The 13,713-nt window shown below is 34.8% G+C and overlaps 1 protein-coding gene across 1 annotated transcript; it reads left to right on the top strand.

Annotated features, from left to right (window-relative positions):
- The first annotated feature begins 3,706 nt into the window (after positions 1-3,706).
- Positions 3,707-8,376, top strand: LOC125479187 (transcription factor bHLH110-like). Its single transcript, XM_048588262.1, has 7 exons — positions 3,707-4,694; positions 5,077-5,815; positions 6,379-6,507; positions 6,614-6,679; positions 6,783-6,848; positions 7,487-7,549; positions 7,789-8,376. Exons 1-7 carry the CDS (start codon positions 4,558-4,560, stop codon positions 7,951-7,953), a joined length of 1,365 nt encoding a protein of 454 aa, XP_048444219.1. The 5' UTR covers positions 3,707-4,557; the 3' UTR covers positions 7,954-8,376.
- Positions 8,377-13,713: the final 5,337 nt, after the last annotated feature.

Below are 13,713 nucleotides of genomic sequence, written 5' to 3'. Positions count from 1 at the left end.
TTTACTTCTCACACACCTTTTGTTAATTTCTGTTCGTTGATCTTCTTCAATTCATTCAATCCGATGACCGAAAATTAGAAGGGTGTGTGAGAAGTAAAAAAAGGTATGTGGATATCACACCCCAAGTAGTATATTTCAAATTCAAACTAATCACATATTGTTATGTGTTTTAATTTTCACACATAAAACGTGATTAGTTTGAGATACTACTATATTACCACAGCGACATTATGTTTTCATACCAAATTGTATGACATTTATATATCCTATGGCACAAAAAAATATGAAATGTTGATTAGTTGGATTCTCATTTGAATGCATGATTGAAAGATTAACAAGTACTACCTAATAAGGGCAGAGCAAGTTTGAATCATTTTTTTTTGGAATTGTGTTTATTATAGTTATTTGGATGAAAATACTAATTGATGCATATAATGTATGCAACCATTAGTTGCACATTCATAAGGCCCGAATATATATTTTTTTTTTTCAAAGGAAACGAATTATTAAGATGTACGAATCTTTGAAGAACCATGAAAGTGAAAACAATAATTGAAATTTCTATTGTAAACCAGATGCAGAAGCAGCTTTAGCGAAATGAATCTTGGAAGATAGTGAGAGTAGGAAATTAGTTGAAAAAAAAAGGTGACAAGCAAGTGAAAGAAAGAGGGGAAAGAAAAAGCTCTTGATAAAGAAGAAAAGCTTTAAAGAAGAAATAAATAGTTGGAACTTTGAAGAAATAAATAAATTGAATTAGTGTAGTTTGTGAGATTGGTGGGCATGCATGCTTGCTGGAAGGCTAGCTAAAAGGCGTAAGAGCAGGCTAAAAGAAAAGTTAAGCTCGCCCATGCTCTCTGATCTCACATTCCCCTTTTTCGTCTGATGTGAACTTTGTGGGGCTGAGAATTATAATATAGCCCCTTCTTTTGATGGAGAATGACAACTTAATCATACTTTAATTGTTCTTTAATTGTTCAGCTAAATGTCTTTGTCAGCAGCTCAAACAAATATTTGATGGAGAATATAATCCATGTTCACAAGTATATATAGTTAATATTTCGATCCCACCCTTTTTAGGGTTAATTAGTGAGGCTAAACTAGTTCAACCCTAGCTCCCATTGCAGTACTAGCTCGACCAGATATAACAAGTAGCTGTTAGCTTTATTTCTTCCCATTGAACATAAATGCACTTGCAGATAATAGTAACACACGGAGTAGGATTCTCTCCCCTCCATATCACCTCCCCTCCCCTCCTCTTCACTCTGCTTTGTCTTTTTCTTTCTATAAAGAAACCAATATAAGATGTTGACGTGATTTAATCATAAGTGTTCAAATAAGAGGGGACGGGAGAGAAAATGGGAGAAGAGAATCCGGATCCGTAACACACACACATATCTTAAATATCGCATCTGTTCAGACTTACATGTACAGAGGCAGCCTCAAATTTATCGTTATTTTTTAAAGTTAGCAGACAGTTAGTTATGTACATCAAATATTTATATTTTGTCTGGCAAGAGTTTTTTTGGGTTAGAGAAATTGTTTGCCACTAGCAGCTAGGAGGTATATGATTGAAAAATTAATTAGGTTACACTTGTTTTATCCTGATCCATTTCAACCATCATAAACAAGTATTTTGAACATATATATTTTGATAGTATTCTACTCTTGAATAAGGAGTGAATTGCCTGCCCCTGTCTCCCTCATATTTGCTTCGTCTACCTCAAGATCTGGGCCGGAGAATGGCGAAAATACTAGATATATAATTGACAATATCTGCTGTACTCGTACAATTAATATTTATTCAATTTGGCGTCTACCATTTAATTTGTGCCATGTGTACAATATCGCTCTTCACATTTACAAGCTTCTGTTGTTTTATATATATATATATATATATATGAATTTTTATACATATAGATAATCACGAAAGAGATCCACAGATTTGAAAGTGAAAATGCAGATTGTTCAGTTCGTGAAGAAGCCGATCATGCAGAATAAAAGTTTGAATTAGAAAGGTCTTAGATGTCCTAATTAAATATCAATCTTCTCTATAGATATCTCCACACGAATCTTTGATTTGTAACTGATGTGATCAATCGTCAATGTTCGTCTAATCTACTCAGCTTCCAATCCATATGCATCACAAAGTTGCTTTAAAAACCAAAGAACAAAGGCTATAAAGTGGAGACCAATCGTATGACCAAAACATAGAAGCAACTGTACTGTCGTTGAACCTACACACATGAATGGAAATCTCTTTTTGGGACAAGCCATTCCTAAGTACGTACACATCTCACTAACCCTAAACTATACCCGGTATGCTATTGATCTACTCAGTCGGACCTTCTTGTTTTACCTTCTTTACCATTCTTCTCATTTTCAATGTTACACAATGATTGGAGCTATTACTTTCTATTTTACCCTTTATTAAACATCAACTTTGCAAAAAATTCATTAGAAATTGTTTGACCGTTTTGTCGAAATTTAAAAGTTTAATTGAATAACATGATTTGTGTGTTATTGGATAACCGTTAGATGACTAAACAATTTCACATTTAATTTAGCATAGTTGGTCTTTACAGAGTGACCTTGAAACTATATGGCTCGTATCATTGTGCAATATTGTAGAATTATAAAAAGAGACGAGAATGTTCAATTAAAAAAGTTGCTGCAATCACATAGTTATTCTAAGGGGAAAGGGATCCCTTCCACCAAGTCCACAAAGTCCAGTCATCCGGGCCATTGAAATTTGATCCAATAGCTACAAACAGGGGACCCCTTTAAAAGTTATAATAACTTTAACCGTTGGATCAAATTTCAATGACCTGGATGAATGGACTTGGTGGACTTGATGGAAGGGATCCAGAGAATATCCCTTTCCATTCTAAAGGATCCTCGGGGGCAGAACTCCCTCTTTACTTGATCTAACCCTAATTCCAAGGGGATGAACTAAAGATTATATATGTAATTAATTTGATTCGTACAAACACAAAAGGGCCACATGCAACATGCAGTTCTCTTAGTGTTTTATACAAATGCTGTCAAGATAAAAAGATATCTTAGCTATTTCATTCAAAAGTTTATAAAGCCATGACTAGCTATGTCTGGCTTTGCTAGGACTACTTGTGATAGAAGTCTGCGTTCAACGTAGCTATATGCTAGCTAGTTGATCACACAAGGCTTCAAATCAAAATACTAGATTTGTGTCTACGTGTGCGTCTCAAACACTAAAAAGAAGGTTAATTGCAATCATCGACCTTTCTTGTCCCTCTTGAAGATTGCCATCCTCCAAGACGTGCACTTTAATCAACGGAAGTGATGTTCACCACCAAAAACCCCATAGGATACAATTTTACGAAAAGGCAAAATTATTGTTGAGCAATATTGATTGCCTCGACAATCATGTGCTACTTTAGTTATTCCTATAACATACAAACTCGTAATCCATCATTGTTACCTTCTTACAATCTGGTTCATGAAATTCCCAAGTAATTATACTAGCTTGATTATCTCATCTTCACAACATGAACACAAAAAATCTTAGGACGACTTAATCCACAATCCGCCATCACCATATGCGTAAACTTTCTAGAGAATTTTCATTATGATCACTTTCCAATTTTACATCTAGTGATGATTTTTACAATTTAGATTACTGATTTTCATATGTTTACGCAATCGATATCACAAGATACAGAAAAATAAGCTAACCTTCATTTACATCGCTTAGATATATACTCATAATTGAAGATGTATGCACTATATGTTGCCAAACTGTGATAAGAATATTGTTTTGTTGTCAGAATTAATATCTTTTATAGAATTGACACATATGGTCTTTAAACTTACTTTGTTTACTAATGATGCGAAATTTGAGCCTAATTATCATTCATTGGACAGAATTGGAGAGTGATTCACTGCAGAGAACTCCTATTTGCTGATTATGCCGAGCATGCCAAATGGGGTGTGTGTGTGTGTGTGTCCATGGACATGTGGGCCGGTTGAGTGAGAGAAATAGAGCGTGGTTACTATCATTTCTCTTCTCAGACCTGGTTGACAGCCTTGGGATCGAAGGCAGAGATTTTCATCATGGCATAGAGGAAGTATACAAATACACAATCATCCGCCTGTAATCGCAGAGAGTGCAAAATAACATATAGCCTAGCTAGAGAGAGAGAGAGAGAGAGAGAGAGAGAGAGAGAGTAAAAGGAAAATCTAAATTAAAAAAAAAAAAAAAAGTGAGAGAGAGAGAGAGGTATGGAGATGATATAAGTACTCACGCTCTCTTTCTTTCTTTTCAAGGCTACTTTAATCAACACATGCTGTAAACTTGAAAGAGTAAAGAAGAAAACTCAGAAAAGTGTCTTAGCTTGGCTAAAAGCAAACCGAGCAAGGTATGTGGGCGTCACACATGAATAACTGGGTTTCCTTTCTTTCAATTGAGTGATAGATTCTTGGAGCTAAGCTATACCCTAATTAGGTCTAGTTTATTACTGCTTATCTTGGGATTTTCAAGCTTTTTCAAAAACAAAAAAAATAACAATTATATCATTAATTATGGAGTCTGCAAATCTCCATCGCCAACAGCATCATCAGCTCCAAGAGAATCTTGTTGGGTCTTCTTCTTTAGCAGCTACTACCCCATCTTGCTATGCAGTTGGAACCAAGCATGCTTGGACCCCTACTACTACTTTGTAAGTCTCTCTCTCTCTCTCCCCCCCCCCCTCTCTCTCTCTCTCTCTTTCTCTCAGAAATGAAATTTAAATAATTAATTAGTGAACATTTGGTTGTTCATATATACTTCATAGGGAGTGCAGTGAGGAAATGCATGGTTCCAGTTCATATATACTTCAGAAATTTTAGAGAATCGGGAATTTATCTTTCTTTTTAATATTTTCTTTTTTGGTATTTGATGCTCATATCAGTGAGGAAGTGCATGGTTAGAACTAGAACTTTCTTGCTTGTTAGGTTCTTGCTGTTTGGAATATATAGGTTCTTTAAGCTTTTTTTCTATATATCATTCGGAATTCGTTTTAATTAATTTTCTCATGATAACTTTAATTAAATGTTTCGCAGGAGCAGTAGTGGTAACTCTTTATCAAATTCAAGCTTGGATCCCCTCAACAGTTCCATGGTTCCAGACTTGGGTTTTCACTGGCTCACTAATATTACTAGTGATCATCAATCTGCCCATGACCTTGCTAATATTAAAGAAGAGCTCTCATCATCATCCTCATTAGATCATCACAGTTCCTTCCCAAAATTAACAGAAATGCTGACCGCTGCCGTGTCTAGCAGTAGCATCGAACATGACCAATATTTCCAATTTATGAAAAATGAGCAAAAAGATCAAATGGTCATGAATGATCTCAGTGAGAAGCTCTTGCTCAAGACATTATCTTCTGGATGCCAAATGAATAGTACTTTTAATGCTCCTCATCATCATCAAATTTCACCATCAGCTAGAGATCACCATCAATTTTACTCAAATGATCATCATCATCTACTCCACAACTCTAATCTAATGGGAGGTGTGCCGCCAGCGATGCCAAGCAGATCTGCCGGGCACTTCAGCCAAATTTATCCGAGCATAAACGTTTCCAACTTGAACCGATCGTTGTCTTCGTCTACACTCTCGAGCTCTAGCTTGGACATGAACTTGCAGGCCATGGATCTCTTAGGTGCTTCTGCAAGATTTAGTACTGGCGATGGTAGTAGTTTTAGTACTCAGCCTAATGATTCACATGATACTTGTGGCTTATACAAGGAGAGGCAGAACTCGTTTGGTACTCTTGAACAGATGCATCAAGGAAAGGTATTCTTCTTCTTTTTCTTTTTAGCAGGACTAGCTATATTACCCTACTTAAACCTTAATAATTAGATAAAATTAGCTTTTCTTCTTGAGTTAATCTACAAATGTATTTGTAATGTATTAACGTCCACGCATAACATTATACCATGTCTTTCCATATACCATTAAAATAGTTGCTATTATGGTTAGTGAGACATTAACTGTTACACTAAGTTAAACCTTAAAACTGATATGTTAGGCTTATGGAATTTGATGTACATGTAGATGTAGCGGAAGTAATTAACATGGTAACAATTTGCTAAACAAATAAAGTAGAATCCAAAAGTTAATATACTTTTTTTCTAAACATCTTTATTTGCTTATATCACCAAAAGAACACTTAAGCACCTCTCCTTTTTGCAACATTGGGGTATACCTTCAACTTTATACAGTGTTTGCATCTTCTTTTTCAGAATGCTTTTTTTTTTCTTTCTTTCCAAGACTGGTTTTGGTGATCAATTTACATTTGATTACAACAATCTTAATTTACTCTTAATTATTATAAAATTTTAAAAAATTCAAATTAGGTATCGTCTTTCGACAATGAAATAACAGAAGTGAAGAGACCCGGCAGTTTGATTGAGCCAAAGGCAACTCAAGCAGCTGCGCCAAAGAAATTGCGATTTGAGTCGCGCACTTCATGCCCACCCTTTAAGGTAATATTCATCGTTATAGTAGCCAATTTCTGAAGCTGAAATTATTTTTTTGCAAAAAATTAATAAAAACAAACAAAACCTGAAGATTATTTGCTTTATAATACAGGTTAGGAAGGAAAAATTAGGAGATAGAGTCGCAGCTCTTCAACAATTGGTGGCACCTTTCGGCAAGGTATAGTTTTTATTCTGTTCTTTTTAGTCTACATGTAATTTATTTTCTCTCTGTTTATTTAAGTACAACACGTAATTAGCAAATCTATACCATTTTATTGCAGACAGACACAGCATCCGTACTAATGGAGGCTATCGGATACATCAAATTCCTTCAAAACCAGGTCGAGGTATGTACTTAAGTGTTTTCATTAATCTTAATTACGGTTTGATTAATATTCTTTAATCCCACAAACTGTACTACGTATAAGTTATGTTCTTCCTACGTTTGACACATGCATACACAACCCTAGCTGCTAGGGTTTCTTAATTTTTGCCATTCTTTTGAAGGTTTAACCTTACCTCTGTGATCTCTTTCTCCAAGTGATTTTTGCCAAGATGTAACACACACATATAGTGGCTCTTCTTCCTGTCAGGTTTTCTACATACATATGGATACCTGCGATTCATTGTTTTGCAAATTAATCATGCAGTACTATATAAGTAATCTTGTCTCTAGTCTGGTCTTTTCATGCCCACGTGGCTCCATTGGATTGAACTAAACACGACATCAAGAAGAAAATAAAATGGGTTTCATCAATCTTTCTCAAAGAACAAAAAAGGAACCCACTATAGACGTACACTCGAAATATATTCATTTTTTCGTGTCTGGCTTAATCTTATCTTAATTTGGACTTGGGATCTAACTAAAGATGTCTTGTCATTCACTAATCACGACATTCGCAATATTACACTGCATGCATGCTTGGTATGAGTCACAGATCGAATCATAATATTTCCTTCTTTTGATTTTACACGTTTTGTGCAGACACTAAGTGTCCCGTACATGAAGTCATCTCGCAATAAGACCTCAAAAACAATATTACAAGGGGTAAGTAGTTAGGGTTTTCTTTATGATTTGGAGTTCATGTGAGTCTAATATCATGATTAATCCCATACGCCAATCCTGATTAAAATGCCTAAAAATTGTTAGAAACTAGTTTTTGTTGTTTTATAAGATATTTTTGTTTTTCTTTAGACTTTAGTCTTTTGCCCTACATGCATTTTTCTTGTGAAAGTTGTTCATAATTTAGTTTAGATGACATCCTACTAATTAATAATGATGATTAGGGCATGGCGGAGATCAATGGAAATGGAGAGACGCGAGATCTCAGAAGTAGAGGGCTCTGCCTCGTGCCATTGTCGTGCATGTCTTATGTGACTGGTGACGTCCGCGGTGGTGGCGGTGGCTGTGGAAACGTTTGGCCAACGACTAACTTTGGTGGAGGGACGTAATAGTAATGAGTATCAATACATATGGTCAGTATCATAAAATCAAGATAAAAAGTCTGGGTCAGCTGAATAATTGGCTTATTCTTTTATAGAGTGATTTACGCACATTTTTTTTCTTCTTGCACACCCTTGTTTATTTGTGAGTTGGATTGCATAAACCAAAATGAAGTCGAAATAAACAAAGGTGTGCAGAAGAAAAAAAAAGGTGTACGGAAATCATTTTCGTTCTTGAAGCCAATAATAGTGAATCATAAATCCCCTCTTAGTTTTAATGGAGCAAATTTGGTCGTCCTCTAAGTATTCATGGATGGACCAAGTTTGATCCATTAACAATTTATGTGTACCAGTCGTAGATCTAGCCTCTCGGCCTTAGGGGACCTTGTTTCACATACTTTATGAATGCAATTTATTAAGGATTTTTTTTCACTGTTGGTTTTGAAATTGGACCAATCAATCAAAATGGTTGTTGGAATAGAAAATTTATTAATTTAGTTCCTGAAAATGAGTCTTGCGGATCAATTTTATCATTCCGTTAACTTTTTGTCAAATTTTCTCTTCGTAAATATCACTTATTCAATTATATGGTGCCACATAAATTTATCATAGAACCATTTTTTTAAATTAAAAATTAAAACTAACAAAACTAAAAATAAAAAATAAATCCTCGTTGAATCGCAGCTGCATCCTTGGTGATGTCCGAAGGCTATAAAAGACGGATAAAAAGGGCCCCAAAAGTGGGCCGATGAAATCGAAAGTGGTAGACCACCACGAAAACGACGACGCATGGGCAAAAGCCTCGGACGCCCTACCGCGATTTTATGATTAGTCCATGTGGCACCTACGATTGGATAATCCATTCATAAAATTACCAAATAGATTTGGAAGACCTATTTTCAAAGGTTAAATTGATAGATTCAATTTCAAAGATCATTTTAATTTATTGGTCTAATTTTGGGGATCAAAAGTTATAAAAACCCATTTATTAATGCTCAAAATAACGTATTATTATTTCAGTGTACATGACGGTGTATTCAATTAAAAATTTGAGAGATTTTAATGGATTTATAAATCGATAAAGTTTAATTGATTTGTAGAGTTTTCATGTAAAATTTTGATTCAATTCCCTCGAAATCTCAAGAGGATAAGTCAGATTTGTGAATGCTTAAATACACAACGAAATCTCTCAAAGTCCCTCGAATTCTTTAACTTTTCAAAATTCTTTAAATCAGTTCCTAATGGAATACACTAGAATGTCATAAAACTCTTTGAAATCCTAATTAAATACACCCGGATTTCTAAAAATTTTAATAAACTATCTTAATGTCCTAATTGAATACACTTTAAATTTTAGATAATCACTTAAAAGCCTAATTGAATACCCCTAAACTTATTAAAGAATTAAAATTCCTCAAAATCCTAATTGAATACACCCTATAAAAGTCACATTTGTTATAAACATTGTATTTAAGTGTGATTGTGTAAATATTATATTAGATTTGATATTAGTTATTCTTCTCTATTATGACTTGTATTACTATAAATAAAGGCAATGCGTAAGGAATAACACATCCTCTATGCAACCCTACAAACACATCTCCCTTCCTACTCTCTTTGTCGTACCTCCTCTCTCCCTTATCAGATTAAAATAAACCACAACAACATTCTATTCAATCCTTTGGTAGTATCAATTATGCCCCCAAGCTTCGTTTAGGTTTTGGGCTCCAGATTTATCCTCCCAGCCTATTTTATGCGTTTCCACTTTCCACCTCTAGGCCCAATTTTAACATTCTTGATATCTGGTTTTTCTTCTCAAAAGGAACATTAAATAATTAACACAATCCCATTCTTTTTTTGACAAACAATATAATAATATACATAAAATCATGTAAATTACGGAAAGGAAATTCAAACATATGATCTCGGATCAAGACGAATACTCTTAACCAACTAAAAACTGCCATTGCAAAAATTTTACACAACATAATTGGTCTTTGCAAAAGTTCAATAATAAATTACAAAATAGATAAGAAAAGAAAAGAAAACATGTATGTAAATTGGTCTTTGCAAAAGTTTAAGTCCGGATAACTACCCAACCTTTAGGAGTGATTTCAAATCGATCATAACCCTTTAAAATATTTCAAATAACTATCTAAAGTTCTGAAAAAGGGACATTTGTTAAGTTCACTAATGTAAAGTGATGACATGGACAAATATTAAGTGTGTTTGAACTCTCAAGTCATCTATGATATTTGAATATTCAAATTGACACCATTTAGCTAAGCAAATTTATGGTTTAACTTGACTAAAATGAGTCAATTTGGGGGATTAGAACTCCAAAGACGTCAATTAGTGAAAATCAACTTTAGTATTTGTACACCTCACTATTTAATGTCAGTAACGTCATCACTTAATATTGATAAAGTCCTCAATAACCTATCAAATGTTTGATTTTCAAAATGTTAGTAGTTATTTGGAATGTTCTTAAATGTTGAGATTAATTTGAAATCACTCCAAAAAAAATTGAACAATTTTTTTATACCTAACCCTAAAATTTAATAATTAATTTTTTTTATTATAACGATTTAGTTACATTAATAAGTGAAAACTCAATGAACCAACTATAGTACAACTACAATACTTGAAATCCAACTTATTATCCACACGAGTTAAAGAAAGACCAATAAGATAGTGGTAGGAGTATATGATTAGACATATTGGCTGCCATGTTTGAATTTAACAACTTAACAAATCTGCTTTCAAAAGAGAGGCCGATAGTTTGTCAGTTTGTGAAGGGCCTCTTCAATCAATCCCAGCTGTAATTCTACGATTTCCGAATTTCCAAGGGACGTTGGACTGTGTACATTTCATTCGAATATTTCTCTGTTAATTTTGAGATATTAACGGACCACTCGGGAAGATTAACAATATTGATTTCTGGACCACCTATTTTCTTTTGTGTTTTGGTGTTTCGGGCTCTTATTCGGATGAAAATTAAGTTTGGTAAATGAGTCGCGTTTGTTGTGTTTGTATTGTTTTTTGTATCATATTTGCTATCTTAACAGATTATGAGATATCAAATCCGTTATCTCAATGAGTTATTAATAAATGACTCGATTCATTAACAAATCGTGTCGTTTCGTGTCAAACTAAGATATCCTGTAACAAGTTGTTATATCTAATGTCTAGATCTAAAAAAGATGTTTTATTGGGTTTTTAACGAGTAACCTGATAACGATCCAACTTGTTGACGGATTATTAATGGACGACCCGATAACGACCCAAATTGTTAACAGGTTAATTTGAAGCTTATTATTTTCGTGTCATTTTATGTCGGGTTGACAAGTCGTGCAAAAATTGTCATGCCTAAATGAAATAGAGAGAAGGCAAAAATTAATAAAATCAATTTAGTTATAAATTATTTAAAAAATACCATATTGCAACTGGTAAGAAAACCCCACCTAAGGTTATAGTTTGAACTGTCCGCTCTCACTAGCCAAAAAGGGTTCCCCAAATGAGTGAGTTATTTAGTACTAAACGTGTGTTTTCTAGAAACAAAAAAAGCCATTGAGTTTTGGTTATTTTTTGAACAAACTCCTTCATCTTATCGATGTCTTTTTCTTGCTGATATAATTGTAGTCGCTTGTCCTCGTGACATTTTGCCGTAATTTTCTGTCACATCCCAGCCCGGGGCAGACCACTTTCCGGGCCCACTCCACCACCGTAGCATGATATTGTCCGTTTTGGGCCCCGACCACGCCCTCACGGTTTTGTTTTTGGGAACTCACACGAGAACTTCCCGATGGGTCACCCATCCTTGGATTGCTCTCGCGCGCTACTCGTTTAACTTCGGAGTTCCTATGGAATCCGAAGCCAGTGAGCTCCCAAAAGGCCTCGTGCTAGGTAGGGATGGGAAATACATTTAAGGATCACACCCCTGGGCGATGTGGGATGTCACAATCCACCCCCCTTAGGGGCCCAACGTCCTCGTCGGCACACACGTGGCCAGGGTTAGGCTCTGATACCAAATTGTCACATCCCGGCCCGGGGCGGATCACTTCCCCGGCCCACTCCACCACCGTAGCACGATATTGTCCGCTTTGAGCTTACCATTCCCTCACGGTTTTGTTTTTGGGAACTCACAAGCAACTTCCCAGTGGGTCACCCATCATGGGATTGCTCTAGCCCCCTTCTCGCTTAACTTCGGAGTTCCTACGGAACCCGAAGCCAATGAGCTCCCAAAAGGCCTCGTGCTAGGTAGGGATGGGAAATACATTTAAGGATCACACCCCTGGGCGATGTGGGATGTCACATTTTCTATCTTAGACTTTTTGCTAACAAAAAAAAAAGTACTATCACACGTCATTTTTTACTTCTCACATACTTTTATTAATTTTTATTCAATGCTCTTATTCAATTCCTTCAATTTAACGATAAAAAATTAAGAGAAGCGTGTAAGAAGTAAAAATTGAATGAAAACATCTTTCATACGTTTTGGATGACTTGATTTGGTGGCATATACCCCACATAAGAGGTTGCCTAAAAAAAGGGTCATGTTACTTTCATTCATTTATTTAACAAATCAATTATTTAATGGTGTAAGTTGCCTCTTAATTAATCCTTATTACCTTATTAAAGTAATATTAGTTTACAATAATATGATGATTTCTTCCTTATTTTTCCGGTAAGTTGTCTCTTTTGTTCCCGATTAATTTAATAAAATTTACACATTTTATCTGGAATATTATACCCATTAAAAATAAGCGACTTTGAAATTCTACCAATATTCAAAAAGATTTTTATCAAACGGCTACAAATAGGGAGTCTCTTTAAAATTATAATAATTATAATCGTTGAATTTTTATCCAACAGTCCAAGATAATAGATTAGAAGAATCCTCTCCATTAGCTCAGGAGAGGATCCAAATCCTTGTTTTGAAACTAATAGGCCACTTATTCCATTGACATGGACCAGATTTTAATATGATAAAAACCATGACTTGTTGTTTGTCTGAAATTCTGAATCAGCACACCAGCAGAACACTTTAATTAAATGGCCCATTTGGTAGGCTAGATTAGATTGGATGTTAGAGATAGATTTGAATTGATAGAGACTTGTAAGACATGATTTATAATTAACGTGTAAGGATAAGTTAGATAGCTTTATTTTATTGTGTATTCATAACGCATCATGTCCAATCTTATTCGTCTCATATTTTGACGCAACAAATAACATACTAGACTCAAGTCCATTTTAATTGGTCAAACTTATTCAAACTAGCCCACCAAACAGGCCTAAAGGTTTTTGCCATAATAGAGTCCATTTTTTAGAGTTGAGATCCTTTTTCCGAAGTTCAAATATTAGAAATCTAAGTCGTTGAAGAGAGAAAAAAAGATATTCAAATTTTTGGTTTGTATAAAGTAGGCTGAGAAAATAGACTAAATAGAACCGTATAAGTTAAAATAAATAACCTCATTTTTTCAATCTGTTGGCTTACGAATACTGAGATCCAGAGAGCGTCTTCTCACCAGAGGTTTTTTAAAATTTTATTTTTATTTTTAAAGGAGTTAAGAGGATTAGAGTTGAGGAAAAGGGACAATATTTTGGGACAAAACACAATTTTGATATTTTTTTAGGGCGAAAGAGAATAAGAAGAACAACCTTACCCACATCACCCTAAATAATGGACACACGTGGCAGTCGTGTACGATTCTTGATCTCGTCGACCGCCGGCACCGTTGCACCTCAGTCCATGCAGCAATGATG

Source organism: the organism of the source record quoted next, unplaced genomic scaffold (assembly GCF_019419815.1).
Source record: "Pyrus x bretschneideri cultivar Hongxiangsu unplaced genomic scaffold, Pyrus_bretschneideri_v1 Contig28, whole genome shotgun sequence".
Lineage (NCBI taxonomy): Eukaryota > Viridiplantae > Streptophyta > Magnoliopsida > Rosales > Rosaceae > Pyrus > Pyrus x bretschneideri.
This window is presented reverse-complemented; position numbering and strand designations above follow the sequence as displayed.